The following is a 25049-nucleotide window of genomic DNA, read 5'->3' on the forward strand; positions in this document are numbered from 1 at the left end:
CAAAAACTGCTTCACCTCTCTAGCCATTAAAACAAAATTATGTTTAGTACTTTGAGCCAGCATGAGCTTTGTCCCAAATGAGAGTGATAAAGTTAAGACTATAATCGTCTCTAACACTCCACAGAAGCTAGTGTACCAATTGTGTTTGGAAAGCTGTTTTGCAGCTACTTAAAGATTTTTTTTATACAGGATGTTAACATTCATTCAATCCTGGAAAAGCCATTGTAGTACAATTACCCCATCATAGTACCTGAACCGTCTCAGAACACAGCTAACCCTTCCTTGGTGTGCTCATGTGTCTGCTGAAAAATTATGGAAGTGCTTTCAGTGGGGTCATGTAGAAGGATGTTTAAAAAAAAAATCAAACTTTTAATATGACTATGCCTGTTTCTTTGCCCCAGTGCTAGTAGATGTGAAACTAATTTGTTGACACTCCTGTACAAAAAAAAAAAACTTCTCTCTCTCCTCCACAACTACCTCTTACTCCTATGTATGTCACTTACCAGTGGAACTTATCTATGTGGATTACATGCAGACAAAATCTGTTAAGATCATTAAAGTTGCAAAGACACGCTCTTGTGAAAAGAAATGCTACAATTAAGGTTCCTCTGACCTTAATTTGACCCCCTTGTGTGTATGCATTGCTAGTTTAATTATGATCACTCTTTTCTATGGGACCTGTCTCATTCAGTGCACTCAGTATTTTATTTTATCTGCATTGTAGAGTGTGTGGCCCTATGTCTGATTTAGTGCACACTATTGAACCTAGCTCTGAGGACCAAAAAAAAAAAATTCCTCATAGGCTTTTCTATGGCACTTATTGCTAGAATGAGTGTGTCACAAGCTGAGCACATTAGATATTAACTCAGTTTCACAGATCGTGGTTACTTAAAATCTCAGTTTCCCCCATTGTGGGTGCCTAGCTTGACACCCATAACCTGATATGTCAGAGTACTTCCTATTATATTAGAACTTTATTGTTCAAAGCACAGTTCCCCTTGACTGACTTCACACAGGTGTGAGTGCTTCCAGCTGCATGCTGCCTGTGTACTAGCAGAGGGGTCACAGAGTACAGGAAAGACAGATTTCCCCCAGTCCCAGTGCCTAGTCTAGAACAGGCAGAAGCAGCAGTTACAAGGAAATATCTGCCTTTGCCATGTAGTGTGAGGGGGAGGGAGCATGCTTTGTGGGGATGGCCCAGGCAGAGCCTGGTCATCAACACTAGGGGCTGTGAGAGGCTCAAACATGCTAAGCAAGGAGAGAATCTTTAAAATTTTAGCTGCTAAAATCAAGTATGAGCATGTGCTAACTGCCATTTTTGAAAGGTGGATATATAACTTGGCCACCTTTGGACTAACTTTCATGGGGATGGTAAAAGGCACAGCCCAATTTAAAGTCCTTGCTTCACAGGATAGGGCCTCTAATTTTTCCAAGAGGTCATTGGAATTTTGAATAGCGAAAAATGTATTTTTCCCCCCCTAACGTCATTCTCTAAAACAGCTGAACCATCTTGGTGAAATTTTCTAAAAAGATTTCAAGCTGAGGTAGATGCCCAGCATGGAACATTTTAGCCTACATGCTTACCGTTTGGCAAAAAATAGCAATTGAAAACAGGGTCTTATTATGGGAAGTGTTGAGTAACCTTAATAGGTGGTGCTACCAGCTCTACCTATAACCACAACAGGGCCCAGTTCTGTAAGCTTACACATGCACGTAGCCCCATTGAAATGAGTGGGGGTTGAAGGACTTGGTCCTTCTACATAATTTCAGTTTAACAAAACCTGCAATCTTTCTTCAGACACTAATGATCAGAGAAGTAGTTATTCACTTAAAAAAATTCAGCATCTTGGTTACAGGAGGCTGATTCTGCACAGTAAACCTGAACACTACACTCATTCTAATGCCCTTCAGAGAAAGGTTCAGTGTTGCCTTTTGAAACTTTTGTTTTGAAGTTGTAACTCACCACTAATAACTTGCTCCAACTCCATTTTGGCAGAGTTCCTGCTTCTGCACATGAGTGAATGGAATTTAGTGCTTAAATAAAAAAAAAAAAAAAAGTTAAAGCATGAGACGTTACGCTTGTAAGATAGGAAAAAGGCCTGTCAGAGTGAAATCAGTATTCAATGAGTCATCTAGTAGCCAGTGGGAGTAATACCCTTCATGTATATGGACTAAAGTCCCAGAGAACAGAAAGAAGAGGGTGGGAGGGGGAATCCAAGGAAGCCAGTATCACATCTTAAAAAGATCCAGTTCAAACTTCAGGGGCGTGAAGCAGACCAGAACAGCTCAGTAACAAGAGCACGGTTCTCATATATCCAGTATGCCTTGTAGGGCCAGAGGACATTTAGAAAGAGGATTTGTTCTTGTATTTGAAAATACTGTTTTAGTAAGACAGGTTTGCAATATGATGTAGCTTAATAGCCTTTCATTGTATTGAAAGTTTTAAGCTTCTGGAAGATAAAAATCCAAATCCCTCTAAGGTGGGTTTTTTATGACATTTTGTAAAATAAGATAAGAAAAAATAAGCCTACATACCAAGAGGGAAAATTTGAAGGAACTGGTAAATTACAAAGCCAAAGAAATGGCTTAGACATGCAGTTTTAATACAGAAATACTGCTGGAAACAGTCATGCTGTGCTTAAAGCTGAAGTCCTAAATTCAGCAGAATTGCCATTGAACTTCAATACATTTTTTGCCAGGGGAAGGACTGCAGGATCCAAAATACATTAGGGGACAATATGAGGAATTTACTTTCAGTAACAACTCTTCCCCTTCCACCACTTGACGTAAGAAATAAAATAGAAAAAATTTAAACTTCCAACAGTGGCTCACGCGTACGTGTCAGGGTTGGGAAAGTGGCTTTAATTACACTGCAGATTGTTTCTGAAGAGGTCAAAGAACAGCTGCCCAAAGCTACATAAACCAAACTCTTAATGAAGTCAGTATTTACTATGGAATGACTACTTCTGATTTGCTAATCTTAGTCTGATGAGTGTGCATCCATTTACGGCATCTCAAAACACTGCTGCGCGTACACACAGTGCACATCAAGGCTGGCCACATTTGAATCCATATTGCATGCCACCAGGCCGTTTCCTCTGCAAGTTACTCTATTTGATCTACTGACTAAGTAATCTATACTGATGTCACTGAGCACTAACGTTTGTTACAACCAAAATCATGATTGAGAGTGACTCCTGTCTACAAGCATCTAGGCACAAAAGGACAGGTCCATGGTATGCTGTCAGGCTAATCCTTTTTAACATTTCTTGTCTATTACCACCACTTAAGATTTTAAAAGTCTACTGATAAGTTACTGTTCTGTTAGAAGTTCAGCTAGAGTGACTGACGCCTAGTCTGCACTTTGCTGATACAGCTGTACAGATTCAGTGACTGAAATAAGCTAGAACAGCAAAAGCATTTATGCCGATACAACTGTCTACACTAAGGCTTTTGCAGGCATGGAAATGTCACAAAAAAATCTACAGCCTTAACAGGCGCTGCTATGCAGGTAAACATTTCTAATCTAGACTTGGCCTGCTTGTCCAAACAGAGAGAAATGCAAATGTCTATTTCAGATTTGCATTCCATAACAAAGCTGCAATGAAAGGATTTCCAGCCATATAGGGAATAGCTAATTCATCAGCTTTCTATGGGAATTCTAGTCTATTAGTCCTAGCTTTTGTAAAACAAGCTCTTTATAAAACTTAAATCTGGAGCCAAATTAAACCCCAGATCACATTGAGTAACTGCCCCCTAGCTTTAGCATTCTTTTAAAAGGTTTATACAGTACATTAACAACAAGCACTGTGAAATCCCAGCTCTCAGCACCAAAGGGTTATTTAAGGTATGAGTTATAGGCAAACTTGAAGTGGATTTTAGCTTGGCATTTCAGTAAGAGCTCAACACAAGGGGTCAGAACCTCAGCTATGCCAACTGACACCAGTTATCAGCCCTGAACCTTTTTTTCCTTCCCAACCAACCAGAGGTTTCTGTGCAGTTTCTTGTAAGAGTATGGTGTGGTGTTACTGTGCTTTCTGTGGATTAGGTGTCACTGCAGTAGAAATGGAAGCAGCACTTCAACTGTTTCCCCACTCCCAAGGGAAAGTTTGTATAATCAAATTCACAATTTATTATATAATTTACTGTAGTCAGAACTCTAAAAACACAGTCCTGGTATTAGGATAAAATAATTCCCAGTTACAGGGTGGGGAAGCAGAGCACTTAAAAAAAACCTCACCACCTAGATCCGTGAAAGTTTTGCTACAATACTGAAGTGTAAAATACTACGTTTGCAAATACTGAGTTTTTGCAATGGTAGATGATTTGTCCAAGTATCGTCAGTAACTTTAAAAATTTAAGTCTCCTTGTTGCCAGAAAAAGCACCTACAATTGACCACAGACTGGCAGCTTCAAACTGTAAAATAAACCACTCCATATTGGAGGTTCATAGTTGTCCATATTGCACTGTCATATCCTTACTGGAAATGAAGTCATTGTGTCCACCTGTTTTAGGTGATTAAAATGTGTCCTGCTATGCAAAACTGTACAGTTGTTAGCATAAATTGAAGTTCTGAAAGGATGTGGAATGTAGTCTCTTCAGGGATGAATTTTTCTTCAGTCCTTGGCTGTTACCATAACGCATCCTTCCAATGTCTGCACTTCAAGCTATGGGAGAGAGGAAAAAGTAATACTGTATTAGAACATTTTTTCTGCAATTAGCTTCAGTATTCTCAAAATAGAAGACATGTTAAGAGAACAGTGTGAATTTTTTTTAAACTAGGAATTTTAAGCTTGTAGCTCAATCTCAGTATTGTAACTGCATTAAGTAGCAATAAATTGTCAGTAAAATATATAGAACTATAAAAGAATTTTAAATGGGGATGGCGGAGGAGAAGAAATCCAGTTACAATAAAACAATGTGAAAGCTAATAGTATGCACTGAACAAAAGCAGAAAAATTGTTGCTGTGTGTATACTTATGTACTGACAAGCTTTTTCCAACAGATGGATTTAGCTATATACTCACTTTCAAGAATAACCCCTGTGCTCAAATTAGCTTGTTCATACATGCAAGACTGCAGCCACTCATCCCTTTTCAAAGATCTAACAACAATACAAGACCCCTCAGTGGATCAGTAAGGTATTAGTTTAACAAAATACAGACCAGGAGAAGTATGAACAAGTACGCATAAATGGACAAATGCACTAATGGATTTACCTGTACTTTGCAAATTAATAAATGTAAATGATTAAACAGGCCTTGCACTCACTGTCAAATGACAAATACTTTATAGATTGAATATATAGAGAACTGAATTTTGTCCTGTGATAGAGAAACTATTACCTGGCAGTGTAATGCAGCAGTGATGGAAAATCAATGGTATGTAAACATTATAACCCTAATTTGATCACAAAACTTGTTTCTCAAGTCAATGACAAAGCAGTCTGTTCAGTAAATTCCCTTCTCAGTTTTGAAGATAATCCAGCAGCATATGTCTATCTTGTAAATTTGATTCCTTTTTAATAATATTTCCTGGACATAGTAAGTCAGTAATTCAGCTCCACTAAAAATTATTAATACAAATCCTACACTAAATTAATTAAATTTGCATATTCCAGATCCACTGAGTTTTTTGCATTCCATGAGAACTTTACCAACACGTTATCAAACCATAAATATGTCAAATTAGCATCACTACTTTAGCATGGATATAGTATACTTCTCTGGGTACTTAGTACTGTTTAACAGAATTTACACTGCAAATGGCAGACAGACATACTTCAACTGATACCTTGTCATGGACTATCTTGTAAAGGCACAGCCAAACCCATATTAAGTCCAACTAGCATAATTGTTACACAACTAAAATTCAAATGACTGCATACTTAAAGTTAAAGCTTTCTAATCCCTTCCCCACCCTCTTCCAAAAACTCATTTATTTACCAAAGAAGAGTATTTTAAAACTTAGCTTGAATAAAGTATATGACAGCAGGAACCCTTAGCACACGATGCATTCTTCCAGTGGCCTAATATTACCCCACATATAATGCAGTGGGCCCTTGGCACCATGAACTCTTATGTGTACTCCTATTATTCAGTAAGTTTTATCAAACAAAAGTTTGTTCTGATTCTCACTAAATATGGATATTAACCCTTCAGCTGGGCTTTTGTTATAGATGTTCTCTTAATGGGACACTTTACTTCCAGGGGAACATCATTTTCAAAACTAGGTAGCAGAGCTATTGTACACGCCATCCCCTTTTTCTGCCATCAAACTTTTGGATTTACTATTCCAGGGTGTCCATGTTGCATTGCTGAGCCACTACTGTCATACATCACTTGGCTAGTCTCTGATGTAAAGCTCTGTAATGAAGTAGCTTTCCTCGGGAGGCTGATTTTCCTTTCCCACTTTTTCTGTCCATGAGCACTGTGGAAAAACTAAAGTCAGACACAAAAGCTGCAGCAGCAGCCCTCAGGGAAGCTAAGTACTAAATTGCTATGAATACTCATTTGCAGTAAGTGTCATTTTAGTCCAGTGCATATGAAAATACTCAATGAGTCTTGTGATAGGTTTCTACTTACTGTAACATTGTCATACTTTATTATAGCCTACCTTTTGCAGTTTTTTAGTAAGCTTGCAGTTAGTGTCAGACAAGCACCATTTACAGGATTGACTAAAGTACTTCTGGGAGCTATTCCAGAAACAGTTTGAAACTTACAATGCAAATTGGTCTTTTCAAATCAAAACTTACTTTCATTTTGTCATACGGTTCACCCACTTTTACGCTATCAGAATGCATAAGGACAGGACTGTGGCCAGCCTGGCTCAGGAATAAATTGTTTAGTTTTTCACTTAGGGCTTGAGATCTTTATGCTCGGTGAAGTAAATGGCAATAATGCTGCTACTGACTTCAATGGTGTAGGATCGGGGCCTCATCACTCATCTTCCCCCTTCAGTAAGACTCCTCCAAATTTTGCCCAAACGAGGGCCATACTGATAACTTGGAAAGAGCTGACAGGTCCCAATGGCTTTCTATAAAATGAAGCAAGACTGCAGTCACCATACTTGTTTAAACAGCGGTGTGCGATCCATTGAGACTACAGGTCTGAGCATGCCATGCTGCAGCTTCAATCAAAGTAAAAATACTCCTTCCTGAGATTTGTAGTCTCAGGGCTGCCCCTCTGTATTAAAGAGGAGGGTAGCTCTGGGTCATACTGTCATCAATCCATGGACTATATTAGGTCTGCCCAGGCCTATGTGAATGAAGTTTGTGTGTGTGAGGTTTTAATTGCTGGATTCTGAAAGGAATGGCCTTAGAGTCTTCATACCTGTAAAGATGTCCAAAGGAAGTAGCATCTGTGTGCTTGAAGTTGTTCACGTAAACATTAGCTATTTTAATCTTAAACTGGTTCAAAGGAATGTCGGTTTTTAGCCACGAGCAGTAACACATGTACCCCTTTGGACAGCAGTTAGTGTAGCTCTCCCACTATGAGCTATCCGTCCTTTTCACTTTTGTCAGGCTTGAAGACAGAAAAGAAGGACAGGAGAAGTCTGAAAAGGAGATCCCGCTATCAAAATCACCATTCTCAAGATGAGAGGCTACCATGACAGAGCAAGGGTTTAGATTATTCTTGTGCTAGCAGGTTTTAGCTTTTGGGGGATGGGTAGGGGCAGAGAGGGCATAGAAGTAAAAGGTCTTGCAAGTTCTTATTCAGCTGGCAATACTTAATTTTACTTAGTGCAAATCTGTAGCTTAATGAAGATCATTAGAACTTGCAGAAGGCGCTCTACTCCAATAACATTGCAATGTATTACTGAATCCATCCTGTTGGAAAATTGTCACCTTCTGTTACTTATGCAAGAACCTTCCATCTAGGTCGAGAGAGAGAGAGAGAGAGAGAGAGAATGAGAATCTATGCTTAGGAAATGCAAATATTGACCACAACATTTAACATGGCTACTTTCAGAAGCTATATATAAACCAGATAAATTGACCCTGTGCCTCACTTGTTCTCAAATGCCTTTAATAATAAAGGAACACGGTATGCCTTTTACAACAAAGGCATAAGAACTCTCTTCTCACAAGTTTTCTGTGGGTGACTGAAGACCAGTTTCAGAGGGCTCTCTCCCCCCCCCTCTTCAGTACACTAATATTTTCAGTACACTAATATTCTCTACTTAACTAATTCCAATAGGAGATGGATGCAAGTCATCTTGTGGACAGTGGCAAAGAACCCAAGTGCACAGAATAGCTTTTAGTCGAACCTAGCTGTAGAAATTCCATAGTCAGGCTTTCTCCCTGCCTCCAAAATAGAAAAAAAAAATGTTTTAGCGATAAAGTCACAATATCCTTTTTAAGCAGTCTTCAGGGGAACCCGTAAGTTTTTATCAAATAGACTAGTTCTTGCTGCAGGAGAAGGCAGCATTTGTTTTGGATTGAGAATACAACAGTCTCAATGCAGTTGTATTTGTTAATCTAGTTCCCTAACCTTTTCCACTAAGTGTCTAGAACATTCTGGATAACTACTATTTTAACCCCTTGCTAAGAGAAAGAGGTTACTGCAATATGCTTGAAGTAACAAAAATAACCAATGTGTTCAGAGTCAGTCTTGAAGAGACATTTTCTACATGACAAAGTCTTTATCAGATCTCATTATTATTTCTGTGTATTGATATGGTTTGAAAATGTGAATTTTTTTAAAATACAAGGTTTGTGTTCTGGTTCACTATTAACTTGAAGATTTAAATAAAACTGAATACAGACATTGATTCTACTGTTTTCATTTTAATATTGAAACAAGAATGAGGCTCTGTGGAATGAGAAATAGAACATTTAAAATTGCTCTTCGTTTCACAGAAATTTCATACTATAGTAGGTAAGAATTGAAGGGGAACATATGCTTTGAATTCAATGTGTAGATATGCTAAACAAGTGCACCAAGTTGGAAAAAAGTTACTGTTCTTGGCTATACACAGAGAAAGAGCGAGAGCTTGCTTTTCTGTCAACTGAATACTTTAAAAAATTCTGTACTTAAACAGGACATCTAAAGCACTAAGCAAAACCCACAGCAAATTTAAATAGGCCCTGCCCGGGTCATAGGACCCCTCGTCTCACAACTTCATCAGCTATATTGCCAGTCCTGTCTAAACTTCATGAATGAGTAAGCCCCTTCGTTTTCAGTTTAAACCGACTTTACTGAAAAAATCCCAGGTTTTACAAAAACTATTATTCGTTTTTTCCCCTGATTTTCACCCGACTTTTGTATCATTCAGATATATAAAAAAATAACTTGTTTTATTAGGAAAATGCAATACATTGCAATGAGAGATATATGTATTACGATAATATATCAGTCTGGGTGTATATGTAAAGCTGCTTGTTCAAGTAAGGCTATGTATTAATCTAGAAGATACAATAAACAGGCATGCACGCAAGCTCTGAAGTGTGTGCGCATCTGAATGTACTGATGAATCTCACGCCCACCACGTACACATTTCAGGCTGTTAGCAGATAAGTTTAAAGATTTGACACTATAATAAGAAAACAAAAGTCTGTATCAAAATATATTTCAGGACATAAAGATGTATTCAAACGTTTTAAAAAAACAAAAACAGGAGAAAAGGATGAAGTTGAGTATATGTCCTGCAAATGGTGTGGCCCAATTATTAAATGTAAATATTTATAGGCTAGTCATTCAAAGTCTACAACAGTAAACGGTTTATTCAAATTGGGATTAGGGATATATTGTTTTCTTAAATGTAGAGCTGGCAGTGTTTTGAATTCTGTTTTAGTTCTGCAGTAAATCACACTGAATTTCATTCATCAAAGTATTAATCTACTGAATACTTTCCCCCCATCCTTCCATCCACCAAAATAAACCCTGATATTTATGCAGAAAAAATAATAGATTTTTTTCCACCAATTTTCACCTGTTTTTTTGTTGTTGTTGTTGTTGTTGTAGTAATAAATTCCCAGGAAAAATTAAATAAAATAAAAACCAAAAACGAAGGGCCTTAGGAATGAGGGAGGAGGCCTTGTAGTTACTACAATGGCTCTTAGCCAAGATGGTCAGGGATTCAACCCCATGCTCTGGGTGTCCCTAAAACTGACTTATAGAATGATCAGTCCGAGCTTCTAGAATTATCTTGTTCTGTTCATTCCCTCTGAAGCATCTGGCACTAGCCACTGTCAGACGACAGGATACTGGGTTAGATAGACCATTGGTCTGACCCAGTATGGCCTTAGTTATGTTCTCATTCACTATGCACCATCCACAGTGCATAAGGATTTATTGAGTTACAGTGGTAACTCCACTGCTTTTAATAGTTGCTCTGGGTTTATATTTGGAATTACAAACAGAATTGGACCAAGCATGAGGCAGAGATCCTGTCCAACTTTCACAAGGAGTAAGGCAGGCATGCTGCGTAACAACAGTAATCTCGGATCATGTAATTCAAATCCACACTGCAACACATACAAGGGAGCACAGCTGAAGTTGTGCACGTACCGTCAGCTTTTCTATTTCCTGGCTTTCGATTGCTTCACTTTGCAAAACTAACATCATCTTTCCATAGGGTTTAAAGAATACTTTCACTGCTATTTGCTTACATACCATAAGAATGCCAATGCCATTTTCTTGAAAACATTGTGTTCTATGCATGAATTGTCAATGGCTCTATGCTCTCACAGCTTTGTGCAGAGAAGTCAGTGGTGGAAGCAAGTGCCCCTGCAAAGGGTGTGGTGTGCAGAAACTCTGGGGCAGGCAGTAACCAGCCCTTACATATTTCACTGCACAGTCACCAGTAAGAAATAACCAATAAGCAGTTGTCTAACATCTGTTGCACACTAATTTCATAGTGCTGCAAGGGGTGCAGAAAATGAGGTTACTTGCTGCACCTAAGTTACTTGCACAGAAAATACACAACATTTTCCCTACTCCTGTATTTAGACACACACACACACACACACACAGAGCGCAGCTCATGTCACTCAGAATACTGGGAGGTAGTTAAAGTCAGCACATATGCCAACCCCTAATTCAGCTAAATCTCTTTTTTTTTTTTTTACCCCCATACTCAGGGTTCACCTATGCTTCGAGCTGGGGATGTGATTCCCAGCTTGGGAAACACACACGCACACACACACACACACGCTCTGACTGAGCAAGTGCGCTAAAAATAGAGCATAGTCTAAGGGTACATCTACACTACAGCGGGGAGTCGATTTAAGATACGCAAATTCAGCTACGTGAATAGCGTAGCTGAATTCGACGTATTACAGCCGACTTACCCCGTTGTGAGGACGGCGGCAAAATCGACTTCTGCCGCTTTTTGTCGGCGGCGCTTACTACCACCTCCGCTGGTGGAGTTAGAGCGCCGATTCGGGGATCGATTGTCGCGTCCCGACGGGACGCGATAAATCGATCCCCGAGAGGTCGATTTCTACCCGCCGATTCAGGCGGGTAGTATAGACCAGGCCTCAGAGGAGTGAGCGGCAGGAGGGGCTAGCCACCCCAATTACGTACCCCTCCTGTACACTTGGCACATAACTCAGGGAGGCTTGCCCCTCTGCTCACTCTGCCATGGCTACACTGCTATTTTTAGCATGCTAGGATGATCAGAGCTAGCATTTGTACTTCTACTCAAGCTTGGAATTGTACCCTTAGCTCGAAGCATAGACAACATGCCCTAAAAGGCACCTCTCTTCCCTCAATGCCACCTTTTCTGCCAAATTTCCACTTTATACCACACCCTGCTCAGAACTAGGCTTCTTTTAGAATAAAATTACAAGTTGTTTCATGGGCAGAGCAACACTTCTGCTGAATGATTTTTTTCCTCCAGCTTTAGAAACAAATAAAATCATGCTTGGGCTCTACACAAACAAGAAAGGTGAATGTTTCAGGAAGCTTTAAACAACTGAGAATGGGGGTTATTATGCACATGCCTAAGAAACTTCAGCTATTCATGGTAGCACTCCATCTATAATGCAACTACCATACAAGGAAAGGTTTCAGTCTATACTGAAAACTTTTGCCAATATAGCTATGTCAGAGGTGTGATTTCTCCCCCTCCCCCAAATCTGATTGACATAGCTATGCCAAAACTATGCAAAAACCCTAGCGTAGATGCAGTTATACCAGCAAAAGAGTCACTTAGCTGGTACAGCTTATTCAGTCTGGGGTGCAAGCATAAGACATATTGGCAAGAGTTCTTTTGCCAGTATATGCTGTGTCTCCACTATGAGAATTTGCCAGTATAGCTGTACCAGCAAACACATTCTACTGTAGACAAAGCCTAAATTAAAGCTTATCTTGGGCAATGTTCAGATACTCAGAACTATTAACCTGCCTCATGATTCAGCCTAACTGATGTAAAGATTCTACACAAAATAAATAGAATAAAACTCTTAGTGTTTTACCACTTAAGACCCAAGTCCAGTCCTTACACAAGTAAAACTCCCTGATATACACATTGGGAATTTTGCTTGAGGCAATTCAGAGTTAAGGTTAAACTTAAGAAACCCAAATGTGTTAACTATGCATTTTCATACCTCAAGGTACCTAAACAACCTTAGCTCACACTGTGACACCATTGGAGGAGGGAATGAATGTCCTTAGTTTAATCTGGGATGACAAATCAACATATTATATACTAAAGTATGGTTATTGCATAGTGTCACTACAGGCCGAGTTAAGGGTGAATGGGCATCTTAGCATGTTTTGATTTCTTTTTAAGTGTAACCTACACCAAAAAAATCTAGGTTGTTATAATTCTTGTTTTTGGAATAATTACAATATCTCTGAACGTTTTTACACTTAAACTGTTATGTACTCAACCTTAACTGCAGTCATCTCCAGCTTACCCAGAAATTAAGATAGTATCTTCCATGGAAGGGCCATTAAGAACCCATGCATATGCTCTTGAAAAGCTGTTTTAGGGTAGGATCTCTGCTTTTTCCAATCTCCAGAGTTCCAAGTGGCAGTATATGATCAAACATTTGCATCCGTTAACCATACTCCTTAATTGAAAATTATTCTAGCTACTTCATAATAAAATACTAAATAAGGATTCTTGTCTCCCACCAAAGGCAGCCTGTACCCTGCGTGCTTGGATCATTGTTTCCAACAGAAGAGATTACAAAATACATTTTCTTTTATTGCAAGTTCAGCCCAGCCATTCAGAACCACGGGCCATTTGCCCATACAATTGTGACATCCACATAGCCCAACCCACTGACTGGCCGAGGAATGGCTATGTTTCCAACAACATCTGTCTCCAAATCCTCACTCATTCAAGAATGTTCCCACAGCAGCCTCCAGGGTGTCTGACTCCTAAAACCAGAACTCATGGTAGGAATTTTTAAGAGTTAGATACTGGCATGAGGGAACATGTTGGAATAACTCCAAGCAAACTTCAGTTTCAGTTTCAAAGTAAGCCCAGCCTGTTGACAGTCTTAAAATGGCTTATTGGTAATTACATACTCGTTTAGCCCTAAGTCAAGAGCATTATATATTAAGGAAAATCAAAAGCAGCCCAGGGTCTGACAGTATAAAGGTAACAGAGGCTTTGTGGCTTTACAGCTACTGAAACGGATCGAGACCACAAGCAAAAGATTCAATCTACAGTATCAGTAATACAGACTGTGAATGACTGACAATAATTAGAGCTTAAATGTTAAGCTCTTAGAGGAGAACGTTGACTAATGCAAATATTACTTATATTTTAATCAGGGAGTTTATTGGAAGGCTTAACTTCAAATTAACAAGTTTGTGATTCAAAATGAAAGCTATGACTGAAGAGTCCCTGCTTATTGTGAAGTACAAGCATTTTGCATGTATTTGACCTGAAAGCAGTCCGAAGTCACTTGTGTCCATTTTGTAGATGTCTTCATCTTTGTTAAAGATACAGAAACCTTTGTGTAGAGTCAGCGCTAGGCATAAGCAGACTAAGCAATTGCTTAGGGCCCCGAGCAGCTCAACAGGTCCCCTATTCACTTTTTATTTTGTGGGGGGAGGGGAGGAAGACCCCAAAAATATTCCTGCTTAGAGCCCCCAATGGGCTAGTACTGCCTCTGCCTTTGTGAAACAGTCAAAACCAGCTTTAAGTAAGCAATCCTCTAGCAAACACCTCTTTTCAGAGAGGAAATTGGCTCGTACAAACCCTTAACATACTTATCCAGTTATCTGAGAAACCGATGTTAAGACAGTTCTTATTTTAACTCAATAGCTCTCCAAGGCTTAAGTTTCATGAAATACTGTACTGTCATAGTAAGTGACTGAATTAAGTAGAATTAACTACTTTGTCAAAACAAGAACTTAAATATTTAATGAGACTTTGCTAAAATTAAAGCCTTCAATAAGAGAAGATGCTAATAGATTGTTTTCCAGTTAAATCATAATACAATATTTCCCCCCAGAAGGACATGCCTTACAGTTAGTCCTGATCATACATTTCACATCAAATGTAGTTATATACTGTAAGTAGTTCAGAATCAGCTTCTGAAAAGGAGTGTTCACTCAGGTCATCCCTCTCAGAGCGGCAGCTGCTCAGCTGGGGAGAGTGAAGGAAGAATCCCAACCCTTCTGCCAACATAGCTTAGGCGTCTTATTTATTTTTCAGAAATATACATACGGTATATTAAAAGAACATTTAAGGTTTCAAAATTAAGCACTCCAAAGTTAGGAAATGCCAGAAATAAGGTTGCCTCTTGTAACATTAATGTGCTCGCCCTTGTACATCTCTCTTTAATTACCTGATCACGTATCATTTTTCTCCCATAGGACACCTGCCTCTGTCAGTACAGAGGATGGATAGTGCACAGTTAATGAGTAGGTAGTTCAATATTTTATTTTCTCCTTATTTTTGAAGCTGTGGCTATCGGCCTTATTTACGACACACTATTCACACCCTGCTCTGAATAAAGAATTATTAATTTTCTTGTGGGCTTTTCGGTAACACACAGCACTGTAGTATCTGAATGAGTCACATGCTTTATCAATCTCTCGATCTTCACAAACACCTGTGAGATGAGGGGCTGGTAATCATTCCCATTTTATAGAAGAGTATTTATTCCTTTTGGGTGCCCAATTTGAGATGACTAAAGTACAGGTTTTCCAGAGTACTTACCATGATACAGTGCTTTATATACTCAAGCACAGCTCCCATTGATTTCAGTTTCACTGCTGAGTGAGTGCTCTGCATGTCTGCTAATCAGACCACAGTGTCAAGTTGAGCACCGAGAAGAGGAGTACCAGTTCATCAGGGACCACCTGTGAAAAGTTTAGTTTAAGTGTTTTGCCAAGTATCACACAGTAACTCTTGGCAGAGGCAGGAATAGAATTCAGTTCTCCAGGATAGCATTCAACTGCCTCAACCATGAGCCCATCCTTCCCTTTCGGCAATCCCCTACCTCATTTACTACACATCTTTCCACTTCTGCAACAAGTGAAGCAGGGGTACTACAGACAACAGTCTCCTTCACCACACAACCCTGATTCATCTCCAGAGCAGGTCCAACCTGTGTACTGAATGAGGCAGGGGTCCCGTGGAAAAAAACAAGCATACACAGAAAGGGGCTGAGTTAAGATTGCACAATCTTAATTCTGGCTTTTTCTAACTTTTGAGTGCTTGACTTTGCATACTGTTCTTTTAATATGTGTGTCCAGTACTATTATACATATGCACATTTTGAAAAATAATTGATATCGTCTTATCAATTTACACATACCACCCCTCTCAAAAAACGAATTAGACTGGAGCTTCTTCAGGCTTGTACCCGATAGCATTTTAAACAGTAAACGCTGTACACAGTGTCACTAGTCACATTAACCTAGGTTTTTAAAAAAACAAACTGAAAAAAGAGAAATTCCATCATGTGGCATCATATTGACACCCATGTGTTCATCAAGAGGACTGGAACCTTTATCTCCACCACACAGACCCCTGCCACTGGAGCTAACAGAGTAACTGATAGCAGTAGTAGATTATCATGTGTGGACCAGAACTAGAAGGAGGAGAAGAGACAGTTTGCCAGTAGGTTTCATAGATATTTGCTGACAGCAGAGGAATTATGAGATTCAGGAATCTCAGGTTCCATCCTAGGCTCTGGAGGGGCCTATGTTCTAGTGGGCAGAAAAGTCTGCTCATTTCCCTCAAGACTGACACCTTGTGCCTCCACCCCCTCCAACCTGTCCCAGTCCTGTCTCTTCCCCACCCCTGGCTCCATATCATTCTCCTTACCTACCCAGTCAAAGTCTCCACTTCTCAGGCTTTAATCTTGTCCCAGTCTACTTGCCCAGCCAGTCCTAGTCTCTCCCTCCAGGCTTGTAGTCTGCATCCCAGTCTCTCACTCACCTCTGCCCCAACTCCTTGTCTCAAATCTCTTGCCCTTCCAGTCTGAGTTCCCTACTCCCCAGGCTCCTTGTCTAATCTCAGTGTCTCCTCCGACCCCATGCCTGGCTCCCTGTCCCAGTTTCTTTGCCCAGCCAATCTCAGCTCCCCCAACTCCTTGATTGGAACATTTCAGCCCAAGTGGTTGAAGTCTGACAACACTATAAGTAGCTGAAAACAGGGTCTTTCTTATAAGGGGAAATGTCTGGCAACCTTAATAATGTGTGCTGTTAACGCCATCTAGAATAACATCATCTTCATTTCAGTCAAGCAATGCAAGATAAGCCTGGCTGTGAATGGTCAGAACCCAATAAGGTGGTAATGTAGGTCACAGCTTAACACACCAGTACTGACAGCTAGAGTTTCTTGGCACTAGATACAAAGATAATCACATTCTCAGTACTGAGAAGTTATTCTGTCTTTGGCCTGTTACTGGAGCCAAGGCTGCCAGATGTATCCCTCTAAAACAGAAGTAGTGATGGATCTCCCACTCATAAAAAAATATTACATCAGGAGGCTTTTAATTGATTAAAAAGGGCTATCAATTTAAACTGCACATTAAATGATCCAGGTCAAGAGAATTTCAAACGGAAAGACCAAGATTAACACAAATAGGATCTTGAAAACGTCTCTGTCAAGTCAAATCTTTCACTGACAGTCTTGTTCTTCCTAGCTCCTTCTCTAAAATGGTAGGGCTCTGTCAAGTTTAATGCAAGTGGCAAACCAACATTTAATACAGCACGTGGCTCTATTCTGAAAAATGATTATGGGTACGTCTACACAGGGATAGAAACCCACAGCACAGCCATGGCCGTCAGCTGACTTGGGTTTGCCGAACTAAAAACTGCCATGTAGATGGTCAGGCTCGAGTTTGAGCTCTGGGACCCTCCACCCTCTCTGGGTCCCAGAGATAGGGCTCCAGCCTGTGCCAGAACATCTACACAGCAATTTTTCAACCTTGAGCCCTAGCCCCAGAAGCCCAAGTCAGCTGATCCAGATCAGCCATTGTTTTTTTTTTTTAAACCCCTGGTGAACGTTCCCTATTTCAAAATAGCACATACTATACAGGGTACGTCTATACTACCCGCCGGATTGGCGGGTAGTGTTCGATGTATTGGGGATCGATTTATCGCGTCTCGTCTAGACGTGATAAATTGATCCCCGAATCGATGCTCGTACTCCATCTCAACAGGAGGAGTAAGCGGAGTCGACAGGGGAGCTGCGACGGTTGACTCGCTGCTGTGAGGACGGCCAGGTAAGTCGAACTAAGAGACTTTGACTTCAGCTACGCGAATAGCATAGCTGAAGTTGCGTATCTTAGTTTGAACCCCCCCGCTAGTGTTGCCCAGGCCTTACTGTCCCTATCAACCAGCTTTAGTGACAAGTTTTTAATTCTTTATATTCTTGTTAGGGTTACAGAGCCAATGCATCTCAGAACATATTCTGTTTTTTTTTTAGCATAATTTTCCCCCCTTCTGAAATATAGTTCCATTGCAACAAGTTTGCATAAGTGTCTGAGGGCATAATTTGGCCTGCTGAAACTTTTAGTGTTGATAGCTGAGAAAAGGAAAGAACTTAGTTTGACTCTGGGCCTCTCTTTGAACTTGCAGGGTTGACAGGGAAAAAATAAAATCTTTAACTGTTCAGTGAACACATGCAATATAAAAACCATTAAGAAATGAGAAAGTCCACTGTCATTTAACCCTTTTTAGAGGAAATCACAATCATAAATTTGTACATCTTTGCATTTATCGGGAAAAATATAAAAATACTCCTGAAATATTAAGACTGTTTCCTCTGTACTTGAAATACACCAGCATATTGCATGAATTTCTACAACAGGGGTCGGCAACGTTCGGCATGCAGCTCGCCAGGGTAAGCACCCTGGCGGGCCGGGCCAATTTTATTTACCTGCTGACGCGGCAGGTTCGGATGATCGCGGCCCCCAGTGGCCGCGGTTCACCGTCCCGGGCCAATGGGGGCGTCGAGAAGCCGCAGCCAGCACATCGCTCGCCCGTGCCGCTTCTCGCCGCCCCCATTGGCCTGGGACGGTGAACCGCGGCCAGTGGGGGCCGCGATCGGCCGAACCTGCCGCGTCAGCAGGTAAATAAAACTGGCCCAGCCCGCCAGGGTGCTTACCCTGGCGAACCGCGTGCTGAACGTTGCTGACCCCTGTTCTACAACTACCACCTAAATATTGATCTATGAAGTGCCAAATTAAAACAAAGTAAAACGAGGGGTAAATATTGCTGTCATTGGAATTCATCATTTACGCAAATGTGTATCAGTACAGCAAATCACACAGTACCTAGACTGTCAGTTTAAATGTGCAGTTATATTGATTGTATTAATGCATATGAATCAAAGTCTAGATCTGAAGTCTCAGATTTGGAATAAATTTTAAGTATAATGTAATATTTTACCAACAGCTATACTGCTCGACTTCCTACATATCTGAAGGTAAATGCAGAATAGCTAATCATTAAAGCATATGATACAAATTATCCTTTGAAACATTTATCAGCTTTGTTCCTGTTTTCCCATTAAATAGTATACAGAAGCTGTTAAGTCATTACACAGGATGTAATGCAAGTATGTTGTTCCAAATCTCAGCCTAAACTGCTAAAATCTCATGAATTTTTGGCAATGATCTATCCCTTCTAAGCCTGTGGTGTTTAAGCTCAGCTATGAAAAGTGTTTATGGTGCTGCCCCTCCAACTTAATGATCGATTATACTTTTTGTTTAACCACCACATTCACTAGAATTGGGATTTCTTTTTTAAAATGAAAGTAAAATCTCTCCTATGAAGAGCTAAAATTGTGCAAAACAAAGTATCTCAGCAGTAATTCTCAGCTGTTCTCAGAATGCAATTTAACCATAGTTTCTCACCATCTCACTTTCAACAAGATCTGCTTAACGCGAAAGCTCTCAAATACTAAAACTGTACAGCGCCAGTCCTGATTTAAGATTTGTTCTTAATCCCCTACAGCAGAGTAGATAAATATCAATATTCTTTGTTAGCTGACACTATATTGTTGTGCTCAACACTCACTAGGTACGTTTCCAGACTGAGCAGAGTATGTTGCAAACAGGCTGAAAGATACAATACATCTTCAAGGGAAAAATTCACATTAATTTGCTGTCAGCCTTAAATGCATTGATGATGAAGTTTTCAAAAGCACTTTAAGTGATTTAGGGCCCAGATTTTTAGAAGTATTTAGGGATTGCTTCACTGAGCATTGCAATGCCTAATTTATGAGTCTAGATCTCTTGGAAGTCAATGATACTAAGGGTCCTAAATGCCTATGTTATTTTTGAAAATAAGAGTTCAGCTCCTAATTCAGTTAGGCGTTGCAACACTGAGTGGAGCAATGGCCAAATACCTTTAAAATCTAGACCCTGAAGATGCACAAGTCTTACGGTCTTTGAACGTGACCTAGATGCTTTTGAAAATCCCACTCTTAAGATTTTGAACTCTGCAAACTTTCTTCAGTTATGTTTATTGCCTAGTACTGGTTTCAGGACATTTCTGTTTTTAATTATGTTTTTTTAAATGTGAATTACTCTAAAGGTGGAATGTTAATAGCTCATATAGTTACACTGCAGAAATCTTGCAGGACAGACTTTACAGTGGAGGAAAAAAAAACTACAAAAAATACATACTCAGATAAAGTGTAAGGGCAGGAAAATACATTTAAACTGATCACTAATAAAATAAGGAGCAGTGGTGTTAATGAACAAATTCAACTGCGGATGTAGAAAGGACGTCGATATTGAGGACAAGTCAGATACTTGAAGATACTGTGAGTTCCAGGAAGTTCAACTGAAACTAGTATTTTAAAACTCAAACTGAACCCTAAAAAATGTAAACAAACTTCAGGATAGGTAGAGCTTGCCAAGATTAGTTTGTCTTAACCTTGTTAGGAAATATTTGTAAATTGTTTGGGTGCAAATTTACCAGCTGAGAGGATGTTATTGTTGGGATAGGATGTGAGGGACAGAATCCTGAGCACTGCAGCACCCTGTGTCAGGCAGGAAGTTAGGAAAGTAAAATGTAATCTCAGTGCAGAGAACCAAAGTTGAAATATCAAGTATTCACTTTTCATTCTCAGAAGTTTTTACAAGATAGCCAGAAGAACGTGAGAGTCACATTAGACATGACAAACCAATTTTAAAACATTCCTACATTAGGAATTTTGTAAAGAGAATTTAAGAATTCTGATTAAACAAACATCTTCAAACCCCTTCCTGTAGCCAAGTGCTTACTCCATTCCTGTGATCACAATCTACAGTACTAGAGTCAAATACAAGGAAATGGAAATAACTCTCCTTCCTTTGACTTCATGCGTCTCCCACATATGGTATTAGCAGTGCTGTACTATAATCCACATAGAGAAAGATTATCTCCAGCCCAGTCACTAGGTTATTGGGTTAGTGTGAATGGAAGCAAAGCCCTTCTCAGGTGAAGACACCTTTCTCCATTATAAACTTGCACCCCAAGTAGTTAAAAGGTCTGTTAAGTTTTATAAAACCAAATATAGAATATAAATTCAAGGCTTAACCTGTTTTGTGTAAGTGTTCTTATGAAAATAGTTTAAATTCTACTTAATAGTCTTAAGGAATCATATGATAAAAGAAACATTAACCCCTTATATTAAAATTAGGATAAAAAAAGAAGATATGACTTGTTTAGGCTGTGTATTTATTCTTTGCATTTCTCTTAATTTGAGCAATGAAAAGAATCAAAGGAGTTACAGTTTTGTATACAGTACTTCAGTTTCATACTATCTGGAATGTTTAAAGATTGTTCCCATTTTAAAAATTCTAGAAACATTAGTTAGCTTTAGGTTTTTAATAAGAGCCTGCTTTTACAAGATGTAGATGTAAGGATAAATTAGGGTTGACATCATCTCTTCAATGTACAATGCTTTCTAATTCCAAAGAACCATGAAGTGCCAGTTACTTACCAATTTTCACTATCCAAGACAAATGAAAAACAAGAAAATTGGGATAAAGTTATTTTAAAGCCTTTTCAGCTCTAACTTAAAATGCTACTTTTACCAGACCTAAGGAGAGTATTAGTTTGCTTTGACTGGGATTTCTCAATTGACAGTGTGCCTTTAACATCAGACGTGGTCGAGTCACAAACCCATAAAGGGAAAGTCTCAAGAGGAAGGAGTGAAAGCACCAATTCTTGGAACATTTTAGGACTAGGTTTGCTAAAGCCCTGGGGAACAGAGATCTAACTAGATCTGCTCCCATCAGATGTGGGAGGGTACACTACAATGTCTTCCTGCATCCCAACTCCTTTGCTTGTAGTCTAGGGATGTCACATTCCTAACTCAACTGTTGCATTTTTCTGACCAATACAATATTGCAGAATGAGCTTTCACTTTAAAAAAAAAAAAAAAAAAGTTTCCAACTCTGTTGCAAAAATAACCTTGCAATGATGGACAGAAATATTGCTCCTGGCCTGAAACAACAGCATTGTAGGAAGAGTAACTGTCCCTATTAATCTCAACAGTGCACCCTAACTCTGAAGCTTAACAGTGGCAATTTTAAAGCCAGATGTTCAGGCCTCATTTGAGTGGGTGCAACTAGGTGCATGACAGTCCCAAGGTCAGCAGTGGGGAGTAAAGTCCAGTGTGGCTGGAGAATAACTTCATAAGCCTGGCCCACTTATCTTAATTAAAATCTAACCCAGTTCTCAACACAGTGAGGAGGTAAAACCCTCCTCCAGCCTAATGCACTAAGGATGAAATCCCTGGCCCCACTAAAGTCAATGGCTACTCTTTGAGGTGGAGGCGTGATTTCCATTTTGGGGAGCCAGACCCACACTAGCTCTGACTGGACTTGGGCACTAAAAACATAAGTGTAGTCAGGATGGGCGCCAGTAGTGGCAGAAGCTGGCTTCCTAAGTATGAGCAGGTGGGATCGTACTCCAGCAGCTAACCTATCCCACCACTTGCATGGCCACAGTTACACTTTCAGGGTATGTCTACACAGCAAAGAAAAACCTGCAGCTGCCCCACTCCAGCTGACTAGGGCTTATGAGGCTGTTTAATTGCTATGTAGACTTCCAAACTCAGGCTCTGGGACCCTCCAACCCCACAGGGTCCTTGAGCCCCAGGCTCCTACCCAAGCCCAGACATCTACACAGCAATGAAACAGCTCCCCACCCCAGAAGTCAGCTGGCACAGGCCAGTGTCTAGTTGCTGTGTAGACCTCATCAGTTTCATCACACAGGTTCAATCAGAGCTAGCAAGAGGGTTTGGCCTCCAGCCAGAAATGACACCGCCATCTCAACACGTAGAGATATCCAGTGGCAAAAGTCCCACTGACTTCAACAGAGCCAGACTTTCACCCTCACCCCCTTCCTATCCCTAGAAGGGAGATTCCACCTGTCGCCCTCTCCCTCCGGCTCTCCCCTCTCTCAAGGAAAGGCTGCTGCATTATTGGCCAGGCTCTGCAGGTAGAAAGATAGGGAAGCGTGTTGTTACCTGCATGTCCCGTCCAGGAGGCGGCCGCTACCTGCTGTCCCCCTCCCGGGCTCCGCCGCCGGGCTCGGCACTGGGCTGGTAGGACAAGAGGCTCATGGCTTCGCCGCAGGCGGCCTCCACCTGGCGCACCTGCTCCTGGCTGAGCCGCTCCCTCCAGGCGTGGATGGCCTCCCGCGCGTCCCGGGCGGAGATGAGGAAAGGCCGGTCGGAGGAGTAGGCGGCGCCGCGGGTCATGTTGAGCACGAAGCTCTCCATGGCCGGCGGGACGGGCAGGCCGGCGAAGCGCAGCAGGCGGCGCAGCTGGGCGCGGGGCTCCAGCACCAGGTCCTCGTAGCGCAGCTGGGTGTGGCGGCGGCGCAGCCAGGCCGGGGCGCGGCGGGAGAAGAGCAGGTCACGGAGCCAGGCCTGGCAGATCACCTCCAGCGCGCCGCTCAGGAAGAACTCGGCCCGGTGCTGCTGCTGCGCCCGGATCCCGCCGCCGCCCAGCCCGGCCGCGGGCAGGAGCTGCCGGTGGGGGAGTCCCCGGGGCTCGGCGCGGTGCCGGCTCCGCAGCACCTGGATGCTCTCCCGCAGCAGCGCCTGCTTGGCCTTGAGGCGGGAGTTGTGCACGGCGCGGGGGTCGCGGAAGAGCTGGATGACCCGCAGGTTGAGGCCGGGCTCCCGCAGCAGCGGCAGCAGCGCGCCCAGCTCCAGCAGCCGCACGTCCTTGATCACCACCACCGGGTACTTGCGGCACTCGGCCTCCAGCTCCCGCAGCCCCCGCGGCGGGCAGCTCCGCTCGCAGGCGGCGCCGTCGATCAGGCCGATCTCGTGGCGGGGCTGGGGGGCGTCCGGGCAGAACGGGGCCGAGCAAATCACTTTGTTGGTCCGCCAGCCGAAGAGGCCGGCCGTGGTGAGGTTGCCGCCGCCCGGGGCCAGGGGGTCCCGGGGCGCGGGCGGGGCGGCGTAGAGGCGCAGCACGGAGAAGTCGCAGCGGAAGAGTGAGCGGAGCATGTCGCGCAGGGCGCCCTGCAGGCTGAGCGCGTCCGCCGGGTACAGGGCCTGCCACAGGTGCCACATGGGCTCGTACAGGTAGAAGACGTCCGGGTGCTGGTTGAACAGCTCCCCCAGGAAGGAGGAGCCCGTGCGCCAGGTGGCGTGCAGGTAGATGTGCCGCTTCGCGCCGCCGGCCGCCTCGCTCCCGTCAGCCGCCGCCCCCTCGCCCCCCGGCGGCTGCTCCTGCTCCTCCTTCTCCTCCTCCCAGCCCCACTCGCCCAGCACCTCCTGCAGGCTGGGGCAGCGGGGCTGCAGCGGCGCCTCCTCCGCCCCGCGCCTCCGCCTGGCCCCGTAGTCCTGCACGTAGGGCACCAGGAGCAGCAGCAGCAGCGTGTAGAGCACCAGCAGCAGGGCGAGGCGGCGGTGCTGCCAGCGCCACCGCCGCCCCTTCATCGCCCCGCCGCGCTCTGCTGCCGGGCAGCGGCGTCTGCAGCCAGTCGCCGCCGCCGCCGCCCGCCCTGTGCTTGGGCTCTGGCTGAGCCGCCGCCGCCGCAGCAGCAGCAGGGAGAGTCCTGCCTGTTGGAAAGCGCACAAAACTTGGAGGAGGGCAGAGGCGGCGCCTGGGAGGTGTTGGCTCCGTGGGTCCCTCCCCGTCTGGATAAACACGCCCACGTGCCGGAGACTCCGCGGCTAGAACAGCAAAGCGGCTGTTGCCCCCGCCTTCCTTCCCCATAGCCAGCTGCTGGAGCTCCCCACAGACAGACAACTGCCCCTGCTGGCTGAGGAACCGCCTCTTCCTACCCATCAGGCTGCAACCTTCAGTGGCCTCTTTCTGGAACCAGCCAAGAGCTGCTGTCTTGAAGTGGTTTCACTCATATGCAGGGAGGGTTTGTAATTTTGTTCAGTGGCTTTCAGCACCACTGTACAAATTGTGCCAGTGCCACTGAACCTGCCCCTTCTTCTGCAGCTCTACCTAGTAGAGAGACTGCATTGGTAGCCTTTTTACTAGTGAGGGGGTGATGATCTATCAATGAACCGAAAGAGAGGAATCACACACACGAGAAATGATTTTGGAAGGTCCAGGGGTTCTGCAGAAAGGTGCTGGGTTGATTTAAAAGGGGCACAAAAATGGGATGCAAAATCTTTTTCTGATACAAAAAAGTAGTGATGGGCCTAATCT

The 25049-nt window shown here is 42.5% G+C and overlaps 1 protein-coding gene across 1 annotated transcript; it reads right to left on the bottom strand.

Annotated features, from left to right (window-relative positions):
* Nucleotides 1-4117: 4117 nt before the first annotated feature.
* CHST7 (carbohydrate sulfotransferase 7) lies at nucleotides 4118-24640 on the bottom strand. Its single transcript, XM_034757904.1, has 2 exons — nucleotides 22895-24640; nucleotides 4118-4668 (listed from the first exon to the last, which is right to left on the bottom strand). The coding sequence occupies exon 1, from the start codon at nucleotides 24320-24322 to the stop codon at nucleotides 22922-22924; it is 1401 nt and encodes a 466-aa protein (XP_034613795.1). The 5' UTR covers nucleotides 24323-24640; the 3' UTR covers nucleotides 4118-4668; nucleotides 22895-22921.
* Between the last annotated feature and the right edge of the window lie 409 nt (nucleotides 24641-25049).

Source organism: Trachemys scripta, chromosome 1 (assembly GCF_013100865.1).
Source record: "Trachemys scripta elegans isolate TJP31775 chromosome 1, CAS_Tse_1.0, whole genome shotgun sequence".
In the NCBI taxonomy this organism is placed as follows: domain Eukaryota; kingdom Metazoa; phylum Chordata; order Testudines; family Emydidae; genus Trachemys; species Trachemys scripta.

Excerpts from the sequence above, each read along its gene's own strand:
- CHST7 (XM_034757904.1), bottom strand. The coding sequence starts at position 24,322 with ATGAAGGGGCGGCGGTGGCGCTGGCAGCACCGCCGCCTCGCCCTGCTG.